The sequence below is a fragment of the Miniopterus natalensis genome, chromosome 13 (genome assembly GCF_054644295.1).
Source record: "Miniopterus natalensis isolate mMinNat1 chromosome 13, mMinNat1.hap1, whole genome shotgun sequence".
In the NCBI taxonomy this organism is placed as follows: Eukaryota; Metazoa; Chordata; class Mammalia; order Chiroptera; family Miniopteridae; genus Miniopterus; species Miniopterus natalensis.
The window spans coordinates 41,677,680-41,704,856 of record NC_142093.1 but is presented as its reverse complement, the minus strand read 5'-3'; the positions used below and the strand labels follow the sequence as shown (position 1 = coordinate 41,704,856).

General features: G+C 51.4%; 1 protein-coding gene across 4 annotated transcripts in view; it reads left to right on the top strand.

Moving 5' to 3' along the window:
- DCTN1 (dynactin subunit 1) overlaps positions 1-26,635 on the top strand; it is a 29,503-nt gene extending 2,868 nt beyond the window's left edge. The window contains exons 1-31 of one of the 4 annotated variants that reach the window (XM_016202564.2): positions 7,948-7,995; positions 9,718-9,963; positions 10,230-10,308; positions 10,461-10,495; positions 11,202-11,222; positions 13,487-13,504; positions 14,942-14,962; positions 16,206-16,400; positions 16,749-16,946; positions 17,088-17,292; positions 17,369-17,447; positions 17,559-17,718; positions 17,839-17,943; positions 18,113-18,304; positions 18,394-18,510; positions 18,742-18,894; positions 19,741-19,901; positions 20,006-20,174; positions 20,425-20,493; positions 20,726-20,788; positions 20,903-21,052; positions 21,221-21,382; positions 21,467-21,598; positions 21,800-21,925; positions 22,164-22,306; positions 22,584-22,750; positions 24,218-24,351; positions 24,462-24,654; positions 25,138-25,217; positions 25,701-25,790; positions 26,172-26,635. In XM_016202564.2, the coding sequence (XP_016058050.2) occupies positions 7,963-7,995; positions 9,718-9,963; positions 10,230-10,308; positions 10,461-10,495; positions 11,202-11,222; positions 13,487-13,504; positions 14,942-14,962; positions 16,206-16,400; positions 16,749-16,946; positions 17,088-17,292; positions 17,369-17,447; positions 17,559-17,718; positions 17,839-17,943; positions 18,113-18,304; positions 18,394-18,510; positions 18,742-18,894; positions 19,741-19,901; positions 20,006-20,174; positions 20,425-20,493; positions 20,726-20,788; positions 20,903-21,052; positions 21,221-21,382; positions 21,467-21,598; positions 21,800-21,925; positions 22,164-22,306; positions 22,584-22,750; positions 24,218-24,351; positions 24,462-24,654; positions 25,138-25,217; positions 25,701-25,790; positions 26,172-26,309 (3,834 nt within the window). In that variant the 5' untranslated portion in view covers positions 7,948-7,962 and the 3' untranslated portion in view covers positions 26,310-26,635. Of the gene's footprint in view, positions 1-7,947; positions 7,996-9,717; positions 9,964-10,229; positions 10,309-10,460; positions 10,496-11,201; positions 11,223-13,486; positions 13,505-14,941; positions 14,963-16,205; positions 16,401-16,748; positions 16,947-17,087; positions 17,293-17,368; positions 17,448-17,558; positions 17,719-17,838; positions 17,944-18,112; positions 18,305-18,393; positions 18,511-18,741; positions 18,895-19,740; positions 19,902-20,005; positions 20,175-20,424; positions 20,494-20,725; positions 20,789-20,902; positions 21,053-21,220; positions 21,383-21,466; positions 21,599-21,799; positions 21,926-22,163; positions 22,307-22,583; positions 22,751-24,217; positions 24,352-24,461; positions 24,655-25,137; positions 25,218-25,700; positions 25,791-26,171 lie in introns of those variants that run through there. The other 3 variants (XM_016202563.2, XM_016202562.2, XM_087823649.1) reach the window with 3 other exon arrangements.
- Positions 26,636-27,177: the final 542 nt, after the last annotated feature.

Here is a 27,177-nt window from a genome sequence, read left to right as displayed (position 1 = left end):
TCTTGGGCTCCTGTCTGGAGAGGAAAGAGCTACCTCTGTTGGAGTGTGTGTGCATTACTGCATCACACACTGAGTGTGACTGGTAATTTCTTCCATGGTGGTGTTCTTTAAGGGTGGAGCTACTCTGTAGGAAAGCTGTCAGAGCCAACATATCCCCAGAGCCTGGTGTAAGTACAGGCTTCTAGTCAACATTGAGTGTCTTCTGTGTTCAGTGCTTAAGATACTGAGGTGAATAAAAACTCTTTGCCCTGGAGGAATTTGTGATGGGATAAGGGAAACCTTATTTTAAATAAAATATGATATCATAAGAGCTATGTCCAAAATGCTGTATGATGGCAGAGGAGGGAATAACTAGCTCTGCATGGAGATGTCAGGGGAATCCTCAGGAAAGAGGTGATAATTGAGCTGAGCCTTGAAGATAAGGAGAGAAAATGGCCTTGGTGACATTTGCAACATTTGCAGAGGAGTCAGGGGGAAGGTAAGTAAATCCAAGTGGCTGGAATATAAGAGAACTTTGGGATCAAAGGAGGGGTGATTGATGAGATTAGACTCATAACGAAGCCAGGTGTTGTTTTTGTTTGTTTGTTTTGTTTTTATATGTTTTTATTGATTTTAGAGAGAGGAAGGGAGAGAGAAAGAAAAACAGTGATGAGAAAGAATCATCAGTCGGCTGCCTCCTGCACTCCCCATACTGGGGATCCAGCCCAAAACCTGGAATGTGCCCTGACTGGGAATCCAGTTGAATTGAGTCGTGACCTGGTTCATGGGTTGATGCTCATCTGCTGAGCCACACCGGCCAGGCAAAGCCAGATTTTTAATGGCTTATAGTGCTATACTAAGAAGGTTCAGTTTTGTGGGCAGGGAAACCACTGGAGGGTTTTAGGCAGGGAAGTGATGAGATTGTATTTGGGGCTAACTGTGGAAGTAAACTGAAAGGGGAGAATTTGGATCAGGGACATTAGGAGACTCTTGTAACCTAGACATGGTCTAAGGCCTAACTAAGGATAGCTCAGTGGGGATGGAAAGGAGGGAATGAATCTGGACACTGTAGAGACAGAATTAACCTGATGTAATGACTAATTGGTTGTTGAGAACGAGAGAAGGAGTTGCTGAGGATGACTCAGTTTTCTGTTTTGGGTGGAAGGTGGTGCCAGTAGTAAGGGAATACAGAGGAGAAGCGGGGAGGATAGTGTGTTTTGGATCATGTTGAACTTGGGGGGCGAGGGCCTGTGGCCCTTAGCAGACAGGTGGAAATGTGGGTCTGAGGTTCAGAGAGTATGTTCCTAGGGGAGGTAGGTGTGATAGTTGATACTGTGGGACTAAATGACCCCAGCCACGCTTATAGAAGGCTGAAGAAGACAGAGGAGGTGAGGATTGGTATACAAAGTGAGAGAGAATGTTGTCCAGGAAGCTAGGAGAGGAAAAATTCCAGGAAAAGGATCAGCAGCCTCAGTTGCTACAGGGAGATCAAGTAGGATGAGCTTGGAAAGTGCACCTTGAGATTGGGCAGTTAGGAGGCTGTGGTCACCAGGGCTCTTTTACTTTTTTAGTGTGAGCAGCTTCAGTGGAGGGGTAAGGAAGGGAGCCAGGAAGACTGAAGAATGGATGATGAAGTGAGGGTAGAGAGCGTGTACTCACTGAGTAGTTTGGCAGGGAAGGAAGGAAAAGAGATGGTGGCAGTTTGTGGAGAATGTAACAGAGACTAGAAGCAGTTTTTCTAGAATAGAAATCTTGAGCATAGGTTATCTAATGATGTGTAGGAGCCAGTAGAGAGGTTCCAGTTGAAAGCACAAGAGAAATGATTGTTAAATTGGGCCCTCATAGAAGGGTGGAGGAGTTGGCCCTGAAAAGAATGGCTCATCGTTTCCTTTGAAGAGGAATGACAGAAGAAAGGAAAGAATGTAGGAAGAAAGAGGCAATGACTATTGCAGCTGTATCTAAATTTGCAAAGGAATTCTTATCTAATAGGCTCAGTTTCTTTCTCAGTGAGGTTATGTGCTGAGGGGTGAGGGTGCTGGTGTGGGCTCAGACAGGAATAGGGACTTGAAAGTAGTAAGGGAAACTTGAAATATCCACCCAGAGGAAAGAGAGATACAGCAGACTTGAGATACCCACCAAGAGTGTTGAGTACCCCCAAACTACACTGTAGTCTCTCCTTCCTCTTCCTCATAATAATAATGGCTTGCATTTATTGAGTGCTTCATACCAGGCACTCTTCTAAGTGCTGTTCAGGCATTCTTAATGAGATTTTTACCACAACCCTGTTAGGTATTGTTATTATCTCCATTTTACAGTAGAGGAAATTGAGGCGTGGAGGATTACTTAGGCTCAATAGTACTTGTGTGTTTGATGAATCTCTTACTTTTGCAGAAATGGCATTCCTTTCCCTGAGGCATCGGAAAAGGCAGAAATTTAATTCCAGCTCCCAGTATCTGGACCTTGAGGGGCTGGAGTCTAGGGCTGCTGAGGAGGGAGTCTTACCATGCCAGCCTGTGGGCGTGATCATGACTTGGGTGGGCAGGGTGGTGAGGTCAGTGTTGCTGCTCACGTTTCACAACTCTGTAGGGAAGTCTGAAATCCTTGAGATATCCTCAGCATCCTGACTAGACAGACAAGCCTAGTAGTTTAAGGTAGGCTGAGACTGTGTCACCTGAGATAGTGAATAAGAAAAGAGATCTTGTCTCTGTCAGCCAGAAAAAGAGTTTTTTCTGCCATTATGGGACTAGAAAGACCTATAACCTTACATAATAGCATAGATAACTAACACCCACTTTTTATGTTTTCCCCATTGGTATGAAAGAATTTGCAGATAAGGTGCATGCCTGACTTGAATGAAAGGGGAAAATGGTGGATGACATGGATAGAAGAGAAATGGACTTACCTTTTTTTGCTGCAGCCACTGGAGCATCATTTCCCTGTCCTTCCTCTTGAGGTTGCCATGGATACGCCTTTGCGCGGTGACTTGACATTGATTTCCATTATGATCGGGTGATGACGTGAATTTAAAAAGAGAAAGGACAGAATGCTCTGTTTCTGGGGAGTGGCCAGGGAGCTGCCTGAAAGGCAGAGCCCAGCACAGCCCAGGTGGCTGTGGCTTTGTTGGCTGCTTTGGCTTTTGCTGAAGTTGTGAAATGGTGCATCTTTCTTTTTAGAGCGCAGGCTCAGGGTTCCCTGTCTGCAGGGTCCTAGTGCCAGGGACTTGCTGGTTGACTCATGGGGAGGAACCAGCAGGAACTTCAAATAGGCTGTTAAGTATGACTCCTGCTAGCACTGGAGGGTTGCAGTTCTTAAGTACATACGTGCACTCCAGTGCCTGTTGCCTTCCTGCAAAAGGTCCTTTATTGAGGATAAGTGAGGCAAGCTGTGTAGCTTTCCTTGCTGGTTCTTGGAGGTCTGGGCCCTTTGGAGGTTGGCCTGGCAGTCACTGGGTATTCCTGGAGTAGGTGGATACTTTGGGAGGGGGTAGAGCTGCATGCAGATTGGGAGTGGGCTACAGACATTTCCAGGGATAATGAGGAGCTGGAGAGGTAAAGAAAGTTCATTTAGGGTCTAGGCCCTCTCTGTATGTGATCTGTAAAGCAGATACAGGAGTAGGATCTAGGAACAAAAGGCTCTGTATGTGTCTTTTTTTCTGGGTTCGTGTGTGTATCTGGAACCCAGCCTTCCAAGCTTCCAGCCCCCCAGCCTCCATTCCCCACTCAGTGAGCATACTCTCTACTTTCCTGAGGGACTTCCATCCACACTTATTCCCTTCCCTGCTAGTGCTTTCAGAGATGCACAACTTAACCCTGATCTTAAGATCTGGATCTTGCTAATTATCATTCTGTTTCATTTTATCTCTGTAACCAAACTAGTCTGTGCCCAGTGCCTAATGCAGTTCAGTTCAAGTATGTGGACCCCACTGTCAGACTGCCTGGATTTCAAACTAGCTCCTTTATGAGTGGGATCAGGGAAAGCAAACAGTTGGGTTAGGCCAGGGTTAAGGTTAGGTGAGGTGAGACAAGAGGCAGTCAAAGGCTTAGAGGATGCTGGGGTGCCAGTAAAAGCAAGATAGAAATGGTGCAGTCTGGGTGCCAAAGAGGCTTTTCCTCATTTTTTCCTCAATTCCCAGCAATGTACCTGTTTTCCTGTCATATTCTGAAATGTTCTGCAAGATCATTAGTATCCTATTTATCAGATACAGATTTTTCCTTCCTCTCTTCCTATTTGCCTCTACATTGTAGTAGTATTTAGTATCACTGGGGAAGAAAATGGATTAGAAATCCAGGAAATATCGGTCTTCTCCCTGGCTGAGGGAACATGTAGCTTGGAACTGTCTGTGTGACATGGGGTGGTGCCCAGTGGTGCTCTGGAAGTATTATGGACCTGTCAAATGTGTCCCCTGCCATTTTCTGGCCATGAGACTCAGAGTGAGTCATTTGACTTCTGAGACTCAAGTCCATCACCTGTAGATGGAAGATAATGGAATCTGTTTTGCCTGCATGACAGACTCATTTTGGAAGGAGATAATGAAATACATGTGTACTGTACACAGATAAATTTGCCCCAGAGGAGGCCTTAAGAACAAGACTTACTTTCTCCTAACGTGTTCAGTTTCCCTTCCTATCTCCCCCACCCAATTCTGTTAATGTTTTCAATCCTCATTCTTCCATTTACTCATGCTTGAAAACTTTCAAGTTTATTCATTCATTTACTTATTCCTGCATTCATTTATTTATGCAACATTTGTGTTCCTACTGTGTTGTGCGCAAGTCATCATTGATGTACCCTCTTGATCATGGTGAAGACCATGTCTACAATTCCTTGAGCACATGTTCTGTGTCAGGCACTGTGCTAAATGCTTTACTTCAATCTTATTGCATCCTCACAACATCCCTGTGAGGTAGGCATTATTTCCCCCTTTTTTCAGATGAGGTAACTTGGGCTCTGAGTTAAATATCTTGACCAGACTCATTAACAGGTGAGGAAGTAGGAGAACCCAAGCTGTACCCAAGTCTCTGTCTTCGGAGCCCATACAGGCTCACTGCCTCTTTTTCCATGTCTGATCTATCTTATGGCCTTCCCGGGCTTTTTGGAACTGTCTCTAAATGGTCTCCTTTCCTCTTCTCTCTCTTTCTCATGAGCCTGGTTCAGACCCTCCTCACCCTTCGCTCATTATCACAGCAGCCCATTATCACAGCAGCCCTCTTGCTGTTAACTCCATCTTTACCAAGTTGCTCCTGTCTCCGTTCCGTCTCTCTCTGCCACCAGTTTGATCTTCCTAAAGTAGTTTTCATTATGCTAGTCTACTGCTCAGGAAGAGACTGGTTTCCTGTTGTTATTGCATCAAGGCCATCTATCTCTATGTGATGTTTAACTCCCTGACATCCATATTTATCTTCTAGTATATCTCAATATTAATGTGTCTATTTAGTCAATGACTATTTGACTCCAGGAGCTAAGGATCATAAAGAGAAAATGTTGTGGGCTCTGCTTTAAAAGGCTTGTAGTTTAACAGAAGAACTCATCTTAAGTCCTTCACTTCAGTCCAGCTAGTCTTCTTTGATATTCCCTAGTGAAGCAAAATTGTTTGTCTCTACTCACACTGTTCACAACTTAAAGTGTTTGTAGGTCTTTCCACATATCCAAAAAACAGCCCCAAATTAGAGGCTCAGTGAGGTACCCCTTTTCTTGTAGCTCACCTCTCTCTTGTCTATAATCCTTATAATATTTATTGTCTAGATATTTTATTTTAAGACTTATATACCATCTCTTGTCATGTCAGGTGATTCTTTGCACTTCTTCAGCTTCTGCACTTTTTACAAAGCACTTTTATGTGCTTTATCTTATTTGAACCTCATTACATCAACGTCGACAATTATTCCCACGTTACAGGAGAAGAAACAGCCTTCAAGAATTTAGGTGACTATATATACCTGTGTGGCTAGTGAGTTGTGAGGTTGTTCTTAGATCTGAGCTCTTTTGACTCTCTGAAGGCAGTGTGCTCTAGAGGAAGAACATGAGCTTGGAAGCCTAGAGATGTGTGAAACAGTGAGGATGTGCAGAGGGTTTCAGTTCAGGTTTTAGTTCCAGTTTTGGCTCTAGCCCTCACCTTCTGTGTAACTTCACAGAAGTGGCCCAGTTCTCTGAGCCTCAGTTTCCTTGTCAGCATTGTTCCTGGCCTGCCTTTCTATGGTGTTACTGTGATGTCCAAATATGATGATAACAAAATCGTTGTTAGCTAACTTTTGTTGAATACTTACTAAATAGCAGGCGATGTTTTAAATAGTTTACATGGATTATTTCAGCTAGTCCTCACGGCAGCTCTCTGAGATATATTCTTTGATTGTTCCCAGTTGACAGATGAGGAAATTGAGGCACAGAGATGTTAGGTAACTGGACCAAGTTTATGTAGCTACCAAGTGGTAAAACCAGGAGTTAATTGAATGTAAGCAGCCTGAGTCTGAAACCAAAATGCTGTGTCGACTATGAAGTGTTCTGAACATGTGACATCCATGCTGCAAGGACCTGCCTGACCCTGTCCACCTGTATAATGGTGTTTAGGGAAGAAAGGAGGCACCATGGAGATTTTGCAGGGGATGAGAGAAGTGGTTTCGTGGGGGATCTCTCAGGATTGAAGGTGTGGAGAAGTGTTTTGGGGCCTAAGATCTGGCTGTTGGCTATCATTCTACTATTAAGCTATCTGGCCTGCCTTAGAGGGTGGAGTGGAGGAAGACTCAGTGGAGCCCAGTTCAGACTAGGCAGGTTCTCTAGGCTCAGTGGATCTAGATCCACACCATACCTAGAGGAGCCGTAGATCAGACCCAAAGCCAACCTTGTTGGCTACTTAGTGGCAGGGACTCTGATCTGTTGGTTCCTAGTCATGCTAGATGGGTACACGAATGAAGTCCTATCATTTACATAGCCCACTGGAGACCTTTCACTAGAATGTACAGTCTTATTAAATTAAAGATTTTTCAGTATAAAAGTAATAAGTGGTTAAAAAAGTTTTGTGAACTACAGAGATATAGAAAATAAACCATTGTATCATTTCTGTTAAGGAGATGCTTGGGAGGCAAGGCCAAGGGTACAAGGGGCAGGTGGTTGAGGTAAATTGGGCCTTTTGCTTTTAACCATTACCCTTATGAATCCAATTGAACCTGATAATCTTGAGGTTCAGATCCTGACCCTTTATAACAACCAGAAGGGAGAAGAGCTACTTTTGCCAGTGTAGGGGGACTGGGTATTGACTTACTTTACTGTGTGCGTGAAGTTGCCTTTGGTGCTGCCCTCCCTTCGCTGGGTATTGGGCAGGGCCTAGCTCCCCTGGTGCAGTGTGAGATTGAATTCTAGACCCTAATATCATGAGCTTGGACCCTGAGTCCAGAGTTTAGAGAGGGGAGGGAGAAGAGCACCAGAAAGGGGGGTGTAGGAGCCTTATTTTGGCTGTGTGAGGCCCTGGTCACTTGATGCTTTCGGGCCTGCTGAGGCCTCACATCCCAGTGGGGGGCAGCGTGGTGAGGGGGTGCAGTCTATGAGGAATGTCAAGGCTGTACGCCTAGCCCTAGGACAGTGTATTCTGGAGATGAGTGCTGAGGGTCTGTGGCTGGGCCTACCCCCTTAGTCCCTGCCCTTCTTGTCTGGACCAGGTGAAGCATGGGGGCACTAGGACCCAGAGGCTAGCACGGTTCCTGACAAGTCTAGAGCAGCACTAGCGCAGAGTGAGACTCATCAGCTGGCAAGCAGGATTCGGTGTCTCTGGGTTCAGGAATCCTCGGGCAGCAGAGGGGACTTGCTCCTCAGTCCCCATCTCTGTCCCCACCCCTATCCCAGCAGTTCCATGGACTGGGGTGGGCCACATCTGATGGCTTCTGTGTCTGTACATGAGGGCCTGGAGCCCTGACCCTCCTGCCTAGGTTTCTGCCTTTTCTCTCTGTCTTTAACCAGCCGGGGAGGGGGTAGAGGCCAGGCCGGGTGAGCAACATGGCCCAGAGCAAGAGGCATGTGTATAGCCGGGTAAGTGGCCCTGATCTGTGATGGCCCTGGGAGGGCTTTTGGGAAAGGCCTGGGTGTCTGTGGACATTGCCGTGGGGGCTGGGGAGACAGGCTGGAGCTGGGATGGGGCCACTCACAGCTCTCTGATGATGTTAAGCTGGACCGACTTCCCCTCCCAGAGTTGAGCCCTCAGTGGGGACTAGTGAAGCCTGACCTTTGACTTTATTTGGACCTCAGGCCAGAGGTTCCTGAGGAGGGGATAGACTATCTTTGGGACTCTGAATGGGGTCGGTGGAGTGGAATGGCTTTTCACTGAAGCCTTTCTTTAGAGCCGCTTTGTTGTTTGTCACTTGCTTTCTCTCTCTCCTGACTGTGATTGAATCTGTACCCACTGGTGTGTCCACCTGGCTCTGAGGGGCTTATTAGGGTTGGGAGGTTGGGGAGAGTCTCTTAAGTTTGGGGCCAGCCTTGATGTCACTGTCAGTTCCTTTTATTGGTAGGTCTGTGAGAGGCACCCTACATATCCCAGGTATGGTTTGAGGTCCTGGAGCCCCTGGGAGCTCCTAACCTTCCTTACCTTCTTGGATAAGCTCTTTGGGGAAGGGAGTTAGGGAGTGATAGGCTCTGGCATGGCTCCCTTCTGAAGCCAAGTGAGGGCACTGAGAGGGAGCCTGTGGAGTCATGAGGACCATAGTGTCACTTCTTCACACCTCATTCATTTGTTTGCTGCAAGGCCCCTAGTTCATGGAGCTGCTATTGCTGAAAATGGCTTAGGTGTGATTTTCTTCTAAACCATGGGCCTATTTGGAACCTACTTTCATGTTGTGTCTTGTCATCACTGGTGTGTCAGAAGCCCAGAGCTTCCCAAGGACAGTGTTTAGCCTATTTCTTTGCCTTGTCCATCCTTGGGGTGATAAGCCATCCATTTGGACCACTGGGCAGAGTCTTGGGGGCAGAGTACAAGACAGATCTGAGGAACCTGATTTACCTGGCCTTGTTTTATGTTAGGTAGCAACATAACATGAGGGGAAGGATCTCTAGAGCTTGCAGGGTAAAGAGTTGATAGGACAGTGCTCGGGTCCTGAAGAAGGGAGTTAAATGGTTGAATGGGCTGCAGTGAGGCAGCCAGGAGTGTAATGGTAGGTGTGTGAATGGGGTTGGGAGGAGTCAGGTCAGGAAGGACTGGTGGTGACTTGAGGGCTGGAAGGAAGCACACTTGTGTGCTTCTGGAAGAAAGAGGTCTAAGAGAGCCATTTGAACTGAGGGAAGACAGCGACAGTCGGGAAGGGAACAGGATTCAGTGGGGTCACCCACTGAATCACCTGTCTTTCTAGTTCAGGCTCCTGAGTCAGAGCATTGGGTTGTGGGGAGCCTGGTCTAAACTGAGTTATTTACTTGAGTTTCATTCCCTTGTTGGGGGTGGGGGGCAGTGCTCCTGAGAAAGCAGCCATGTGGTGACATTCACAGATTTGTCAATGAATTCTGATTTGTTATAAAATTTAAATAGAAACTCTTAAAAATTCTGGCAGATTCCAGAGGAGTTTAGAGAAGTCTCAGAAGCACATGTCACTGACATTTTTCAGAAGGGAGTTTGGGGGTTCACTTCACCTTATTAGTGGGGTTCAGAGAAGTGACTCCTGGTCCTTTTTCAGTTCAGGATCCTGACTGGGGCCCTTCTTATGCATTAGGATGACACCCTTGACCTGAGGCCTTTAACTGTGTATATTTGCATGTGTCTTTCAGACAGCCAGCGGTAGCAGAATGAGTACAGAGGCCAGCGCCCGGCCTCTGAGAGTGGGCTCCCGCGTGGAGGTGATTGGAAAAGGACACCGAGGAACTGTGGCCTATGTTGGAGCCACACTCTTTGCCACTGGCAAATGGGTAGGCGTGATCCTGGATGAAGCAAAGGGCAAGAATGATGGAACTGTCCAAGGCAGGAAGTACTTCACTTGTGATGAAGGGCATGGCATCTTTGTGCGCCAGTCCCAGGTACTCACACCCTACTTCTGTATGTGAACACACACAGGTTCACATGCTCTGTTGCATGTGCAGCTGGTGTGTTGATGCTCCCTTTTCCTGGGCATGAACATAACTCTCTGGTTGGGAGAGTGGGAGGTAGTAGGGGAGGGAAGATTGGACATGCGTCCTTAGGGAAGCTGCCCTGTACCTCAGGCTTGCTTGGGGCCTGGGGAGGGCCCCATATTACAGCATAACATTCTTCATCTGGCTCTGTTGAATCTATTCTGTGGCCTCAGATCCAAGTATTTGAAGATGGAGCAGATACTACTTCCCCAGAGACACCTGATTCTTCTGCCTCAAAGGCCCTCAAAAGAGGTAACAACCACCCACTTAAGTTACCACTCCACATTTTGGAGTCCATAGGACTTCTCCCAGAACACAGGGCCACAGTGGATCCTGAGATTTTTCCCATCACCATCTTCTCTTGTTATAACTTTCATATGTGCCATAATGTTCTCTTTCTACAGAGGGAACGGACTCAGCTGCAAAGACGAGCAAACTGGTGAGTGGTTGGGGTGGGAGTGGGAAGTAATAGAGAGGAGGGGAAGGAGAAAGAGAGGAGGGAGGCCCAATGCCAGGCAGGTAGAAGCAGTAGGTGGGTAAATTGAGGTGGTCTTCCAGTCCCCATCCTCCCTAAGAAGGAAGCTTTCTGGGTATGAGTTAGCTGTTTAAGGGTGAGTAAAGGTGGTAGTAATGAACAACTATTAGGGCCCAGAACTTCAGGGTCAAATGGGACCTGGGCTGGGGGTGATAGGAAGGATACGTCTGACCCTAGTATGTTGCTGTCAACTTCCTACCTTTTGGTACCCAAGGCTACCAAGATCTAAAGGGTCTGAGGGAAGGGGTAAGGGAGGAACTAGAGAAAGAAGGAGCTCTCCTGTTCACAAGTGAACGGTAAGGATCTGGGCCCTCTACCACCTCTTTTAGGTGGTATGCAGAGGGCCCATCCTAGCTCCCTTTTGCTATTCTTCACAGGGTGTGTGAGGTGGGGCTCAGACTCTCCAGCTTCTTTGGGAAAGGGTGTGGACATCCTAGAAACTGATCGTTGAGGGACCCTTCATCTCACTTACCTACAGCTTGACAGTGACCTGACTCCCTCTACATGTGCATGCCTGAGTTGGTATTAATACCTACACCCAGGATGTCTGGCCGCTTAGCACAGTGTGACGTCTGTTCTCTAACTCTTTCCTTTCCTGCCCCTCACGCAGCGGGGACTGAAGCCTAAGAAGGTGGTGTGTTTACTATTTGTGCCTGGGCTGATGAGGGTCATGAGCCCCCTCCCCAGCTGTCCTGCATGTCTAGGGCTGCTGCATGCATCTGTGTGTGACCTTGGGCTGGGATGGCCAGAGGAAATGGTGGCCTTTGCTTTCAGAGTTCTTTCGAGGGCTGTAAGGATATCAGGCTCGGTGTCCAGGCCCAGGTAGTATTCTTTAGGACAATCCCTACATCTCACCTCAGGTCTTCTAGTCACAAACTGCAGTCACTTGACTGTAAATAGCAGCAGCATGGCCTAGAGCCTTCACTGGGTTACAGCAGGTTCTTTCTTAGCCTGAGCTTGGGGCAGTGGGAGGACAGACTGGAGGGCTGGGGATGCAGAAAGTACTAAGTAAGGTGGTTGGGCAAGGAGGTGGGAGGTCAGATCACAGTAAGAACAGTCTCAACTTAGAAAGCCTGAGAGTCTGTGTGCCTGCCTCTGGGTGGGTGCTGCCATGAATGCCCACCTTCACTCTGCTCCACCAGTTTTTCCCTGCCTCTTCCTTCCTTTGGTGGTGTGCCTGAGGCCCACCTACTACCCCTTGCAGCCTCCCGTCAACTATTATTAGACTGGGGCTCAGTTCTTCAGTTGCTGCCATGACCACTTCCTCACACCATCCCCTGCCTTGGGCCTGTGCCCAGGCTGTCTCTGACCAGCATGTGCCTGTCTGACCTGTATGTATTGTGTTGTATGTATGATTCTGTGATGTCCTGTGGCCAACCTGTCTCAGGCCCTTCTGACCTTGCATGGAGAGCTACTGGATGGGGGAAGTGGGAGGGGAGAGGAAAACAATCTCCCTTTTGACTCCTGGTTGATGATGGTTCCTCACTTTGAAGTCTTGCCATGGAAGACCATATGCTGGTATTTGCTTGGGGTCCTGGCTTGGGTGGGAATGGGAATGTAAGAAGGAAAATAATGCTTTAAAGGATGCTGGACCCATTCCAAGGTCATAGAAACTTGGCCTTTTCCCTTGATTATTGTCTCCTGGTTGGGGCTCCCCTCTCACATTAGGGCCCTGGATAGGGGAGAGCATGGACCTGCAGTCTGCTCTCTATGGAGGAACTAGCTCTGGCCACAGCCTGACCACCACAGCTTGACCTGATGCTGGTGGGGCCTGGGCCATGCCCAAATCCTGGGGTTTTGGCAGCTGCCTGGGGAAATGTGTCAAAGCCCAGCCTGGGCTGTCCAAGGTGGGACTAGGTCCTTTTTGCTTATGGTGCAGTATCAGTCAGATTCCCCCAGGTCTCCCTCTGTAGTGTTCTCTTACAGCAGATCACTTAGGGTGTCTGCTCTCACTCTTAAGGAGAAGAGGGAGCTAACTCCAGAACAAAAGAATGTGCTTTGAGAGGGAGGGCAGAAGAGAACCCAGATGCCTCTGCAAGGTGCCAGTCCTTTCTGGAAGCCCTCAGAGATAGGCTTTAATTGCCCACAGCCAGGGGAAGGTTGAGAGAGGAGCCAAACACTTCAGCTACTGTTGAAGGTCCCCAAGATTTCTGAATCTCACTGTTTGCCCCTCAGAGTTCATGCTGTTGTAGGAGGGGTGCTCTGGTGTGTTTCTGATGAAAAGAGACACAAGTAGAGTTGACACGGTTGTGGGCTGAGGGGAGTATGAGTATGAGCAAGGCTGATGGAGCAGTGAGACCCTGCGTCCCTGCCCAGTGATGCGCTGGCCCCAGAGGGTACCATTTCTGGAATGGCCCCTAGCTTAGCTTCTGGGAACAAACACTTGGGGACGTGGGGAGGGGAGAGGGAGGAGCCAGAACTTGATCTTGGGAGGAAGAAGCGTTGCTTTGTCCAGTCTGGAGGAGAGGAGGAGCCAGCAGAGTCAGGCAGTTGCTAGGTGACGGAGGAGCAGTGGCTCCACCCCCAAGGAGCAAAGGAGGGTGGGTGCATGACGTCAGGTGGAGCTGGTGCTGCGGCCACTGAGGTTGCCATAAGCCTAAGCTGGAGAACTGGGCCGGGCGACTCTGGTGCCCGCAGGAGCCTGGCTGCTCCTCTGCATCTGCGGGGCTTCTGCATCCAAGCCACAGCCATTTGCGGGCTGGGAAGCTGCTGGCCGGGAAGCTGAGGCTGCATTGTTGGGATTTGATGCACTAATCTCCTGTCTCCGCCGCCTTCTCCTCTGTTCGGTCTCTTTCCCTCCCACCCTCCGTCTGTCCTTCCTCTGTGTGTCCATCCTCCTCTGTCCCTCCTCTTTCCTGTCCTGGCTTTCTTTGGTTTTCTGCAATGATGAGACAGGCACCGACAGCCCGAAAGGTACTCTTGCTTGTTCTGGTCCTGCTGCCGGGTTGCCAGGGCGATGGTGGCAGCAGGCTGCTGGGGTGGGGGTGGGGGCTGATTGACTTCATCCGTCTACCTTGGTGGGGGAGGAGGGTAGAGATGACGGTGGGGGCAGGGAGAGGTGTGTGTCACTCCCATGGCTTATGCCCTGGGCATTTTGCTCCCTGCCCTGCCTGCTTTTGGCTCTGACTGAGTCTGTGTTCTAGGCCTTGTACCCAATGGCCTTACATGCTTGGGGTTCAGGCAGGTTCTGCTGCAAAGCAGGTCTGGGAGAGTGTCCTGTGAAAATCTGAGGAAGCAGGTTCAGATGTCTCTGCACCTCCAGCAGACCAACCGCCCCTGACCTTTGGTAGAATGACTCTTGGTTGTACTCCCAGCACCCTTCCCCCACCAGGGTTTGTATCAGCGGGCATTCCCAGGGTGGGATGAGGACCCTCGAATAGTTTTTGACTCACAGCCGGCCGTTGTGGCTTAGTTCAGGGTAGGAGGGGTGGGGGTTGGTTTCCTTGGGCTCAGTGTCTCCTAGAAATGGGGCCCAGGCCAAAGTCTTTGCTGGAGCCAGGAGATATTGGGTAGCAAAAATGCTGTTTGGGAGTTGAAGTTAATCATCTATTTACCACTTTGCAGTAACCTGAGGGGATTCTAGGTTTGGTTTCAGCAGTAGTTTATGTATGCTGCTGCCCACCCCCACCTCCTTTCTTGCAGCTGGGTGGGGTTACTTTGCTGAGCTCTGGGCTTCTGGCTAATGCAGTATTCATGGTCCTGACACCTGAGCCCTCTGCCCTAGGGATGGAGACTGCTATATGATCTTTTCCTGGGCAGGGGTTGGGGGTAGGGAAGACAGTAGCATGGTTCTGCCTTGGGAGCCTGATCTCCCTTTGTTGGGTTAGTATCACTCATTTCTGGCCTCTTGTCATCAGTCTTGTCACATGGTATTTCTAGGGGGTCCTCTATGGAGTCTAGCACTTGAAGGAAAGGGGCTCACCTGGGGAAGTCCTTGGGAGTGGTGGGTGGGTGGAGGCTCTGGCTTTGGGCTGGAGTTCCAGAAGTTTGTAGAAGGCCTGGTCTCTGGAGACCTCCGCCAGCTGCTGTCTTTGGTCTCCTGTGGCTCAGTCAAGGAGACCTGGGTTCTGGGATTTCCAGGGTGTCTGAAGTGGTGAGGTCTGCAAGGGTTGGGCTTAAGTGGAGAAGGAACCAATGGGAAACCAAAGTTCTGAGTTCCTGGAGTAGGAACAAGGTGATTCACTGGAGGAAGAAGGGAGTGGGGTGGGGGTGAGGGAGGGGTGGCTAATCGTAGCCCCATTCCTGTTACTTCTTCTGCTCTCATTGCTGTACCTTTTGCTGTCCTTCTTTGTGCCATTATCCTTTCTTTCCTGACTCCTCCTCCTCCTCTGGCTCCTGTTGCCTGTCCAGACCACAACTCGGCGGCCCAAGGTGAGAAATAACAGGCCTCTGTGCAAGCCATTGCAGAGCATACACACACATTTCAGGCATGTGCATGTATGTGGGCATGTGTGTGACCAAGCAAAAGTTTGTCACAGTGCGTCCTGGGTTTTCTTTTCATAGGAGTGAGGGGACTGAAGGTAGTGACAGGTCACTCCTGGGAAAATGACTTCTGGCTTTGGGGAGGATGTCTGAGCCAGGAGCTTGAGTGCAAAAGAGAAATGAGAGTGGTTGTGGTTAAGGCAGGCTTTCTTGAAGAAGGGTGTTTTGACTAGTTTTAATGGGGCAGGGATTGAAAGACAGGCGCAGAAGAACTTGGCTTTACAAATGTCAGGGGACACGGAGGTAGGTGTGTCTGTCAATACATGTGGTCTCTGAGTGTCTTTCGGCCCACCAGGAGAGCTTCTGAGCTCAGTACTGCACTGGGCAGGCCTGTCTGCTCCAGGACCAGGGGCCTCAGGGCAGCTTCTCTGCCCCAGCTCTACATAGGCCTGGATAGTGGTTCCTGATTAGAGCCTCTTCGTCTTGGTGGAGGGAGATGACAGCAGGGTTGGCTCTGCTGGCCTTGTTTCAAGAGGGAGTCTAGGAATACAACTTTCACCTTGGCCCTTTTACATGCAGGGTCCCCTGAAATAGACCAAGGGAGGGAGAGTCAGTTTGACTCCCAAAGAGCAAGGAGGGCCTAGCAGGGATATAGAGCCTGGTACCCCACATTTAGATCAGCCTTCTCTAGGAACATGAAAGAGAACAAACTGCAGTCTGTTCTTTCTCTGGAAATGACATCGAGGCACTTTTTATCTCTGGGGGAGGAGGGCGTAGGCCCGGAGCAATGATAGGACTGGGAGTATTAAACTGCTAGAGTGCTCACAAGTGGGTCACAGAAGGGAGTTCTGGGGAGTAAGGGATCCTGCTCTAAGGGGGTAGTGCCAGAGCTGGGAGGATCGTGGGGTCAGTGCCAAGGGAGAAGCCTTATAATCTTATGTCTTCCTCCATCCCTTCCTCCCTTCATCTCTATCTCCCTCCCTCACTCCTCCCTGTCCTTTGTCACTATCTCTGACTCTTGTTTCATTTTTCTTCCTTTCACTGTTTCTCTGTTCTCATTGTGCTTTGATACTCTCTGTCTTTTTCCTTTTCTGTCTCCTTCCCTTGCCATATTCTCTTATTCTGTCTTTCACTCTTTCACCACCCCTGTTCCCTACTCTTTTTCTGGTCTGCCCCTACCCTCTCTGAATAGCCCACCCGCCCAACCAGTAGTACTGGGGTGGCCGGAGCCAGTAGCTCCCTGGGCCCCTCTGGCTCAGCATCAGCAGGTGAGCTGAGTAGCAGTGAGCCCAGCACCCCGGCTCAGACTCCACTGGCAGCACCCATCATCCCCACGCCAGCCCTCACCTCTCCTGGAGCAGCTCCCCCACTTCCTTCCCCCTCCAAGGTAAGGACTGGAGTTGGAGTGAAGGTGAACCAAGACACAAAGAGGCCTGTAACCCCTGGCAGGTCTTGGACATTTCCCACGGTTGGGGGAGATCCAGAACTTGGATCAGAAGGGTGGGGACATGGCATTTGGGTATCCCACCATTGACTAAGCTATACTTTCCTCTCTGCCCTTCTTCCATACTTTCCCCATATGTTTTGGTCTCTTCTCAGATGTTTACATGCCACTTGCTTTTGACCCTGGTACTGGAATGATGTTTTCACACATTCCTGCCCTTTCTCCTCCAGCTCAGCCTTGGTGGGGAGGAAGGGGAGGCTATGCACAGAATGAGGGGTCTCTCTTTTGCAGGAGGAGGAGGGGCTGAGGGCCCAGGTGCGGGACCTGGAGGAGAAACTGGAGACCCTGCGGCTGAAACGGGCAGAAGACAAGGCAAAGCTGAAAGAGCTGGAGAAGCACAAGATACAGCTGGAGCAAGTGCAGGAATGGAAGAGCAAAATGCAGGAGCAGCAGGCAGACCTGCAGCGGCGCCTCAAAGAGGCGCGGAAGGTGCGACTCGTGAGGAAGGGGGTGCTAAGGAGGCATGGGGCCTGAAACAGTGCTCTAGAGACTCAACTGGAGCTGGAGCCTGGAACATTCTGTGAGATGAGGCATCTCTGTATTTTTGCCTCCACCAACCTCTACCCCCAGGAAGCCAAGGAGGCGCTGGAGGCAAAGGAACGCTACATGGAGGAGATGGCTGACACTGCTGATGCCATTGAGATGGCCACCTTGGACAAGGAGATGGCTGAAGAGCGGGCTGAGTCCCTGCAGCAGGAGGTGGAGGCACTGAAGGAGCGTGTGGATGAGCTCACCACTGACTTGGAGATTCTCAAGGCTGAGATTGAAGAGAAGGGTAAGGGGCCAGGAGCTCCTGGGGAACAGGTGGTGGGGTTGGATTCATGTCTGACAGTGTTAATGGTTCTTCTCAGGCTCAGATGGGGCTGCATCCAGTTATCAGCTCAAGCAGCTTGAGGAGCAGAACGCCCGCTTGAAGGATGCCCTGGTGAGGTAGGGTCCTCTCACTGCTTGGCTCTAGAGCCCACTCCTGTCCCAAACGCATTAGAGTGCCCATTTCCCAGCAACTCTGACACATACTCCCCCTCTCCCTGCTTCCCACAGGATGCGGGATCTTTCTTCCTCAGAGAAGCAGGAGCATGTGAAACTCCAGAAGCTCATGGAAAAGAAGAACCAAGAACTGGAAGTTGTGAGGCAACAGCGGGAGCGCCTACAGGAGGAGCTGAGCCAGGCAGAGAGCACCATCGATGAGCTCAAGGAGCAGGTCTGGAGAACCCAGCCCCTCGCCCACAGTCCCTCTCTAGACCCCTTCAAACTCCTGTAGGTGCCTCCTCTCTAGACACCTTTCAGCAGCCCTTCTTCCCATTCCTTCTCTGTAACGCAGGTGGATGCTGCTCTGGGTGCTGAGGAGATGGTGGAAATGCTGACAGACCGGAACCTGAATCTGGAAGAGAAAGTGCGGGAATTGAGAGAGACCGTGGGGGACTTGGTAAGAGGAGAGCAGAGCCTGACTTCTGACCCGGATGGAGGGACTTGCTGAGAGAGGGACTGACACATGACCCCTGACCTTTGAGCAGGATGGATGCTGAGTGGACCCACCCTGGCCTGCTACCCTCACCTTGCCTTTCCTTTGCCCCAACTCCCTTGTGGCCTCCCAGGAAGCAATAAATGAGATGAATGATGAGCTGCAGGAGAATGCACGCGAGACGGAACTGGAGCTGCGAGAACAGCTGGACATGGCTGGCGCCCGGGTACGGGAGGCCCAGAAGCGTGTGGAGGCAGCCCAGGAGACAGTTGCAGACTACCAGCAAACCATCAAGAAATACCGCCAGCTGACCGCCCACCTGCAGGTGCCTGTTCTCCCCCTGCTCTCCACCCATGTTTACCCCAGGGCTCCTTCACCACCCAGCAGTGCCCTACTGTCCGTCTCTGCTCCCAGGATGTGAATCGGGAACTGACAAACCAGCAGGAAGCATCTGTGGAGCGGCAGCAGCAGCCACCCCCAGAGACTTTTGACTTTAAAATCAAGTTTGCTGAGACAAAGGCCCATGCCAAGGTCAGGAAAGCGAGTGCGCCAGAGAGGGGAGAGTGTTGGGAGCTCAGCTTCAGTGTGGCTATGGACTGGCTTGCTGTGGGGTTCCTGGGGGAGGGGATGCTTTGTGTGGTGGTTTGGAAAACTGCTGGCCTGGGCTTATGCTAGAAATAGGGGACCTGGTGGAGCAAGGCATGGTGGGTCTGGGACTCTCTCCAGGCTGGCTGAGCACCTGCCTTCCTGTCCACCTCACAGGCAATTGAGATGGAACTGAGGCAGATGGAGGTGGCCCAGGCCAACCGTCACACATCCCTGTTGACAGCCTTCATGCCCGACAGCTTCCTTCGGCCAGGTGGGGACCATGATTGTGTCCTGGTGCTGCTGCTCATGCCTCGTCTCATTTGCAAGGTACGGCCAGTCAGTCATACGTTCAGCAGGAAGCTGTCGAACTTGTGGTGAACCAGGCATCAAGGAAGCCGAGTGAAGCCAGCAGTCAGCGCCCCTGCACACATAGTTTATGATGTAGTGGAGGGACATAGTCAACAAAGTTGTAGATGGATGAATATTACGGATGGCCTGTTATGAAGGGGAGGTATCTTCTTTGAGAGAGCACAGTTGGGGAGCTGATTTAGATGGAAGGATGTCACTGAAGGAATAACATTTGAGCTGAGACCAGAAGTGACTGGGAATTAGTGGAAGGATAACCATCAGGTAGCATTCTAATGGAAGGGTAGCAGGGACAGCAGTTTTAAGCTTTCAGGAAAGAGCTTGATCCCACTGGTTACCTTTTCTTTCATCCGCACATCTCAAATCCTCACAGCTGCCAGTAATCACCACATCATTGCCCTTGCCCCATGGGAGATTTCCTGCCCACCTAAGAGCTGTTTCTGTTTTATCCCTCCCTCTCCCCACCATAGTTCAGCTCTGTGTTCGGTATTCCTTTTTTTTTTTTTTTAATCACTTTTTCCCCCAAATATATCTTTATTTCAGAGAGAGGAAGGGAGAAGGGGAGAGAGAGTTGAAACATCAATGATGAGAGAGTCATCACTGATCGGCTGCCTCCTGCACACCCCCGCTGGGGATCTAGCCCTCAACCCAGGCATGTGCCCTGACTGAGAATTGAACCACGATCTCCTGGATCCTAGGTTGATGCTCAACCACTGAGCCACATCCGGTCGGGCTGTGTTCTGTATTCTTGAGTCTGTTCTCTATGCTCTGTTCTGAGCCCCAGGTCCCTTGCACTTCTTCCCACAGGCAGAGCTGATCCGGAAGCAGGCCCAGGAGAAGTTTGAACTAAGTGAGAACTGTTCAGAGCGGCCCGGGCTTCGGGGAGCTGTCGGGGAGCAGCTCAGCTTTGCCGCTGGACTGGTTTACTCGCTGAGTCTGCTGCAGGCCACACTCCACCGCTATGAACAGTAAGTGACCCCTGAACCCCATTCAAGGCCGCAGGTTCCAGATTGGCTGGAACTAAGATTGCCTGGCAGACCCTGGCCTCACAGGGCTCTTCTCTGCTCTCTAGTGCCCTCTCTCAATGCAATGTGGATGTGTATAAGAAGGTGGGCAGCCTCTACCCTGAGATGAGTGCCCATGAACGCTCCTTGGACTTTCTCATTGAGCTGCTGCACAAGGACCAGCTGGATGAGACTGTCAATGTCGAGCCTCTTACCAAGGCCATCAAATACTACCAGGTCTGGGGCGAGGATTCTGACTTGGTGCATCAGGGAGGGTGGATTTCTCTTTCTGGGGCTGTGGCCAGCATAGCCTAGGTCTTGCCTGAGGCTCAGCTTGCTGTAGATGAACTCGCCTCAGGATGCAGCCCTTGAGGGTTTCGGGTTCTCTCATACCTCTGGAGTCCCATGATGACTGGGGCTCAAACTACAGTTGGGGAAGAATTCTCCATCTTTCCAAGGCCTAAAGGCTTTTTTTGTCATCTCTCAGCATCTGTACAGCATCCACCTCGCTGAACAGCCTGAGGACAGTACCATGCAGCTGGCCGACCATATCAAGGTGAAGTGTCTGGGTTGGTGGTTGAGCCCCCTGTGGAGATCAGAAACAGGCCCACCAGGTCAAGAGGTCTGGCCCTCAGGTTGTCACATAAGGCTGGAACAGAATCACTAAGGGAAGCCAAAGAACCTGCTTATGTATGGGGGTCCACAGAGGGTGGGGACTTCTTAGAAATGATGAGGGAGCAGAAGGGCTCCTACTAGGTGCTGACAAGCACGTGCTTCTTTCCTCACAGTTTACCCAGAGTGCTCTGGACTGCATGGGCGTGGAGGTGGGACGGTTGCGTGCCTTCTTGCAGGTGAGAGCACAACTGGATCTGTTTGAGCTCCTCTGTCTTCTTAGTTCCTCCGCCTCCTCACCTCCAGCCCTAATGCTGACTTGGTTCCCCATTCATTTACTATTCCTTGAGTAGGGTGGGCAGGAGGCCTCAGATATTGCCCTCCTGCTCCGGGACCTGGAAACATCATGCAGTGACATCCGCCAGTTTTGCAAGAAGATCCGAAGGCGAATGCCAGGGACAGATGCTCCTGGGATCCCAGCTGCACTGGCCTTTGGACCACAGGTTTAGGGCTGGGGGGTGGGGGGTGGGGCGGAAAGGAAGCTGAGTAGAACCAGGAGGGTCTTAGTATGTCAAGATCTGGATCTGGATAGAGGCAAGATTGGTTTTGAGGTAGCTGGGAGCCATGGTGCTGGACCCAGGGTGGGCTCCTGACTCCAGCCTGTTGCACAGGTATCCGACACACTCCTTGACTGCAGGAAACACTTGACATGGGTGGTAGCTGTGCTGCAGGAGGTGGCAGCTGCTGCTGCCCAGCTCATTGCCCCACTGGCGGAGAATGAGGGACTGCCTGTGGCTGCCCTGGAGGAGTTGGCTTTCAAAGCAAGCGAGCAGGTGGGCCTGGATGGCTGGGCAGGAGGTGGTAGGGGAGTCAGGTGGCCATTGTGAGGTTTTCACTACTGCTCTTGGCTCCTACAGATCTATGGGAACCCCTCCAGCAGCCCCTATGAGTGTCTGCGCCAGTCATGCAACATCCTCATCAGTACCATGAACAAGTTGGCCACAGCAATGCAGGAGGGAGAGTATGATGCAGAGCGGCCCCCCAGCAAGGTTGGGTGGGAGCTCCTTGGAGGGGCTCCTGGGGCCTGGAGGAGCAGGGCTTGCAGAGCTGCTGCATTGTGGGAGGGCTGGGAGGTGGAGGAAGGAGTCTGGATAGCACCATCCTGCTTAGAAGGCAAGAAACGATCTCTCTGAAAACACGTTGGTGATGTCCTCTCCCTCCCTTGCGTTCTGCTCCCACTTGGCCCTTAGCCTCCCCCTGTTGAGCTGCGGGCTGCAGCCCTTCGTGCAGAGATCACAGATGCCGAAGGCCTGGGCTTGAAACTTGAAGATCGAGAGACAGTTATCAAGGAGTTGAAGAAGTCACTCAAAATCAAGGTGAGCATAGGGTAGGCTCAGGATCTGGGGGCCAGGGAGCACTGTCAGGCACAGGCAGCAGTGAGTGTTTGGGATCAGGACTGAGATGGGTGATCGGTTGGGGTTGAGGAAAGAAGAGGCGCCCTAATCAGCAGGAGCTCTGTGGGCTCTTAAGGAGCTTTCTATCTCATGGTCTGTCCTGGCCCTGAGGGACTGTGGGAGGATGTAAAGTAACTGGAAGCTCTCTGTCCTTGTCCAGGGGGAGGAGCTGAGTGAAGCCAATGTGCGGCTGAGCCTCCTGGAGAAGAAGCTGGACAGTGCTGCCAAGGATGCAGACGAGCGTATCGAGAAAGTTCAGACTCGGCTGGAGGAGACCCAGGCTCTACTGCGGAAGAAGGAGAAGTCAGGCACCTCCCCAAGCCCCGCTTACTTCAGCCCTCCCTCTCACGAGCAGCTCTGCCTCCTAACCTATCCCCTGCCTAGGCCCTCTCATCATGAGACTCCCAGGGAAGCAGACACCGTTTTCCTTGCCCATTGCCAACCCATTATATCACCCCATTCTGAGTCTGTGTTGCCCTGGTCCTCACCAGCAGGGTTACTCCAAGGACCCGTCAGGACTGAGAAGTGGGGTGGGGTCACGGGAAAGGGACACTGCCCCAGCCCAGATTACCTCTCACAGAGAGTTCGAGGAGACGATGGATGCACTGCAGGCGGACATTGACCAGCTGGAGGCAGAGAAGGCAGAGCTGAAGCAGCGCCTGAACAGCCAGTCCAAGCGCACGATCGAGGGGCTCCGGGGGCCCCCTCCTTCGGGTATTGCTACCCTGGTCTCTGGCATTGCTGGTGGTGAGTGCAGTGGGACAGGCAGCACCAGCTCACAGGAGATTGAGTGGCCTCTCCCCTGTCCTTGCCTTTAGTTTGACTTCTCTACCCTTCTAACCCCCCCGATGTTCAGCCAGGAACGTGTTTGTCTAGTTTCACTTGGGCAATTTTCACCAAGATTTTATTCCCAAAGAGATGTGCAGAGTCCCTCCAACCAAGGTGGGACGTTAACCTTGTCAGTGAAGCTCAGAATTATGACATTTGGACTCTAGTAGATGTCCCTCCTGGGTCTGCAGTCTGGCCTTTTTGACCCAGCCCCTACATCCCAGAGGGTCACCAGCTCAGGAAGCTGGGCTGACTGCTGTGGACCCAGCAGGGCCTGATGCCTGCTCTTGATTACTCTTCTGTTTGGACACGTTTCCCCACAGAGTTCATGTGGCTTCACCCTGTGGTGTGGCTGTCCCTTCCATGGCTGAATTCTCCTAGTTTCATTGGGGCTTGTGTTCTGACCTTGGCCTGATCTTGTAGTATTGTCAGGGCTTCTTATCTCGAGCTTTTCTGACTTATAGGCTCAGTGTCCCCAGTTTCCTGACCAAGGGGGTGGCCACTGCCATCTTAGTTCTTACCTGCCCTAGAGTTTGCTTCTTGCTTGCTCTTTAGTTTCTCACTTACCCTTCTCACCTCCAAAAGACAAACTCCAGAATTTAGCCATCAGGATCTGTAGACCTCCTCTGCTGCACCTGACTTGTCAGCTGTTCTCACCAAAGCCCCTGTCACTGGCACCTCTCGATCTTGGGAGGTGACCAAGTACCTCCTTGACTGTAGACTTCCATGGTGCAGATGGCTCTTGTTCCTTGGGGAGGGGACTCCAGAATTACCACATTGTACTGTTTTAGCACAAGCCCTTTAAACAAATACTGGTTCTGAATTTATGAATATTCCCACCAAAAAAGGGTGTCCTTTTGCCCCTGAGCAATGGGGAACCTGAAGAGCATAGGAATGCATCTGCATCCTCAACGTAAGCTTTGCTGCTGGGAGAAGTAAGGGTGCTAACATACCACGTCACAGCCTGGTTCAAGGCCTCACTCCCCTTTCTTGTCTTTCTTTCACACATTTGCTGTTCCCCGCAAAGGTGGAGGCAGAGGTAGAGTCTTGGTAGAGAAGGTGTGGTGATCAGGAAAAGGGTTTTCCTGCAGGTGTGTCCAGGATTCCTCTGGTGTGTCCCCCTAACTCTCAAATCACCTAATTCCTCTCTCCTCTTTTCCTGCTCCCCATGGGCTCTCCTGAGCACAGAAGAACAGCAGCGAGGTAGAGACCTGCCCTGGCTGGGGGTTGCCAGGGCTGGTGGGAATTGGGGGTGGGGGAGCAGAGTGAGACATTCCCCTTGGGAGCAACCAGGATTGGGGGTGGGAGGAGATAAGGAAAGGAGATGAGCAGGGTGGAGCCACCTTCAACCCTCTCCACCTGAGGACATTTTTTATGGCACTACAGGAGGCTCGCCTGGGCAGGCACTGGGGTCTGTTCCAGGCCCAGGGCTGGTGAAGGACTCACCACTGCTGCTTCAGCAGATCTCTGCCATGAGGCTGCACATCTCCCAGCTTCAGCATGAGAACAGCATCCTCAAGGTGAGAGGGGTTATGGAGAGGACTGCGGTAGAGGTGGAGCATATGTGTCCCATCAATGTGGCCCTGCCATCTATCACTTCTTACCATCACCCCCATTTCTCCCCACACAGGGCGCCCAGATGAAGGCCTCCTTAGCAGCCCTGCCCCCTCTGCATGTGGCAAAGCTCTCCCTCCCACCCCGTGAGGGCTCTGGCAATGAGTTAGCCCCTGGAGCACTGTATCGTAAGACCAACCAGCTGCTGGAGACATTGAATCAGCTGAGCACGCATATCCATGTTGTAGACATCACGCGCACCAACCCTGGTATGGACCCACCAACCCCCAAGATGAATAACACACCCCTCCCCTTGCCCCAGGGACGTAGCCCCTGCCTGTGCAGTTCCCACACTGCCCTTTGGTCTGAGTGCTCAGTTTACTTGATTCATCTACGCTTTTTTTTTTTTTTTTTTTTTAATATATCTTCATTGATTTCAGAGAGAGGAAGGAAGAGGGAGAGAGAGAGTTGAAATGTCAATGATGAGAGAGTTGTCACTGATCGGCTGCCTCCTGCACGCCCCCGACTGGGGATCGAGCCGCAACCCGGGCATCTGCCATGACCGGGAATCAAACCGTGATCTCCTGGATCATAGGTCAGTGCTCAACTGCTGAGCCACAGCCAGCCGGACGATTCATCCATTCTTAAGTTCCTGCTTCCTAAGAGGGTCCAGTACCTGTACTGCTGACCCTTAATCCAGAACAGCCACCTACCTGGGCCTTGGTGGGCCTCACCAGCCTTTTCTCCCACAGCTGCCAAGAGCCCGTCAGCCCAACTTCTGGAGCAAATGGCTCAGCTCAAGTCTCTAAGTGACACTGTCGAGAAGCTCAAGGTCAGCTCTGACCCTGCCCTTCCTCACCCTACAGAGTTTGCTCTAGAGCATCCCCTGGTGGAGTCTTGGCACATTCATATCCACAGGCATTCCCAGAGTCCTCTGGGCCCAGCCCTATGCTACATGGCACATGGGGGAGGGGGCAGGGTTCCTGCCTTGGATGCTCACTGTCTCGGTGCAAACAGAAGGCAGATTCTCATCAACAAAGTGGGTTGAGCAGGATCATCTTTAAGTGTGTGCTTCAGGTACAGCTTCTGTCAGAGCTGAGATCGCCGCAGGGTAGAATGGTTGGGCCTTAAGGATAAATATCTATAAATGAGGATGTTGGGGTGGGGGTGGAGCTGGAGGTGAGAGCAGAGGTTTGGCGATAGAGGGGACTAGGTCCCTGCTCCTGGTATTACTGTTCCTGTGAAACTGGGGAGATACTGGGCTAGCCTGTGGGGGTCCACTAAATGAGCCCTTGTTTCCCTCATCTGCCATCAGGATGAGGTCCTCAAGGAGACTGTGTTGCAGCGCCCTGGAGCCACAGTCCCCACGGACTTTGCCACCTTCCCTTCCTCAGCCTTCCTCAGGGTAAGAGGGGGCATAGGCAGGGGGAGGGGCAGAATGGAGGCTCAGGTGGGTCCTTCCCCTCTTCCCCAAAATATGAAGAGGCCCTTGGGGTTTCGGGTCCAACAGCTGCTCATCTGAGTTATCTGGCCAGGTTTCAACCTGAGAGTTCTTATATTGCTTCCAGTATAAGAATTTCTGTGCCTTTTGACACCAGGAGGAGCTCAAAACTCCCTTGTCCGACTGTGTACCCCAGTTTTGATTTGGAAAATGTGATCACCATAGCCCAGGAACCCTAAAACCTGTCTCCCAGGGCTGCCTTGGTCTCCAGGCTCAGGGACCATCAGTGGCACACAGTTCAAGTGAGCCCCTGACTTGAGGGGGTCTCCTCTCACCTATTCCCAGGCCAAGGAGGAGCAGCAGGACGACACTGTCTATCTGGGCAAAGTGACCTTCTCGTGTGCGGCTGGCCTTGGACAGCGACATCGGCTGGTGCTGACCCAGGAGCAGCTGCACCAGCTTCACAGTCGCCTCATCTTCTAAGTGCTCCTTCCCCTTTTGTCCCCTACTGCCCTCAGCCCTCCTGGTGTCGCTCTGCCTGATGCACAGCCACCTCGGCCAGCCCCCAGGTAGAAGCGTGTGTGTAAAGCTGTTCTGGCCCCAATTCAGCTTCACTCCACCTGGCAGTGCTCTGCCCCACCCCTTGACCTGGGTCCCCCTATTTCCAGTGTCTGGCTTCTGCCAGGTGCTCCCTCCTTCCTGAGGGGCCTCAGGGCATTGGGGGATAGGCTGAGACCCCACCACCAAAGGTTGAGTGAGGTCCCCCTGATTGAGGACTTCACCCCTTGATTAAAGCAACTTCTGCTTCAGTGCTTTCTGTGTGGTGTTGGGAGTGGGTCCTGGGCCATTCGGCTCAGAGCAAGAGTGGAGGAGAAGGGATGCTTTGCCAAATTTAGGGGCTCCTCTCTAGCGACCAGTGGCTTGCCATGTCCCTCAGATTCACATGCAGCACCGTGAGCAGGGGAGGAAAGGGCCAGACCCAGGGCTTGGCACCGGCCTTCACTGATGGAAGTAGGAGGGCCGAGTGTGCAGCCTCTGCCAGGCCTGCCTCTGCTCCCTGGGTCTTCTGCGCTCTTCAGGCCAGAGTTTGGAGCTGGGCTAAGGTTGTAATCACCATCCCGGCCAGCTCTCTGACGCACTGGCCACAGTCTGCCCATGAGACCTGGGCCTCTCTCAGGGAACATTTACTAAGTAAAGGAAGGCCAAAGTAACAGACTGGTGAGGAAGGATAGAAGTTGCCCAGCTCTACAAATTAGTGCCTGGGGAGCTGCTTTAACAAGTTTACAGATTTCTGTGCCCTGGCCCAGACCTGCTGAAATCACTTAGATTTAAGGCCCATTAGGCCAGTAAG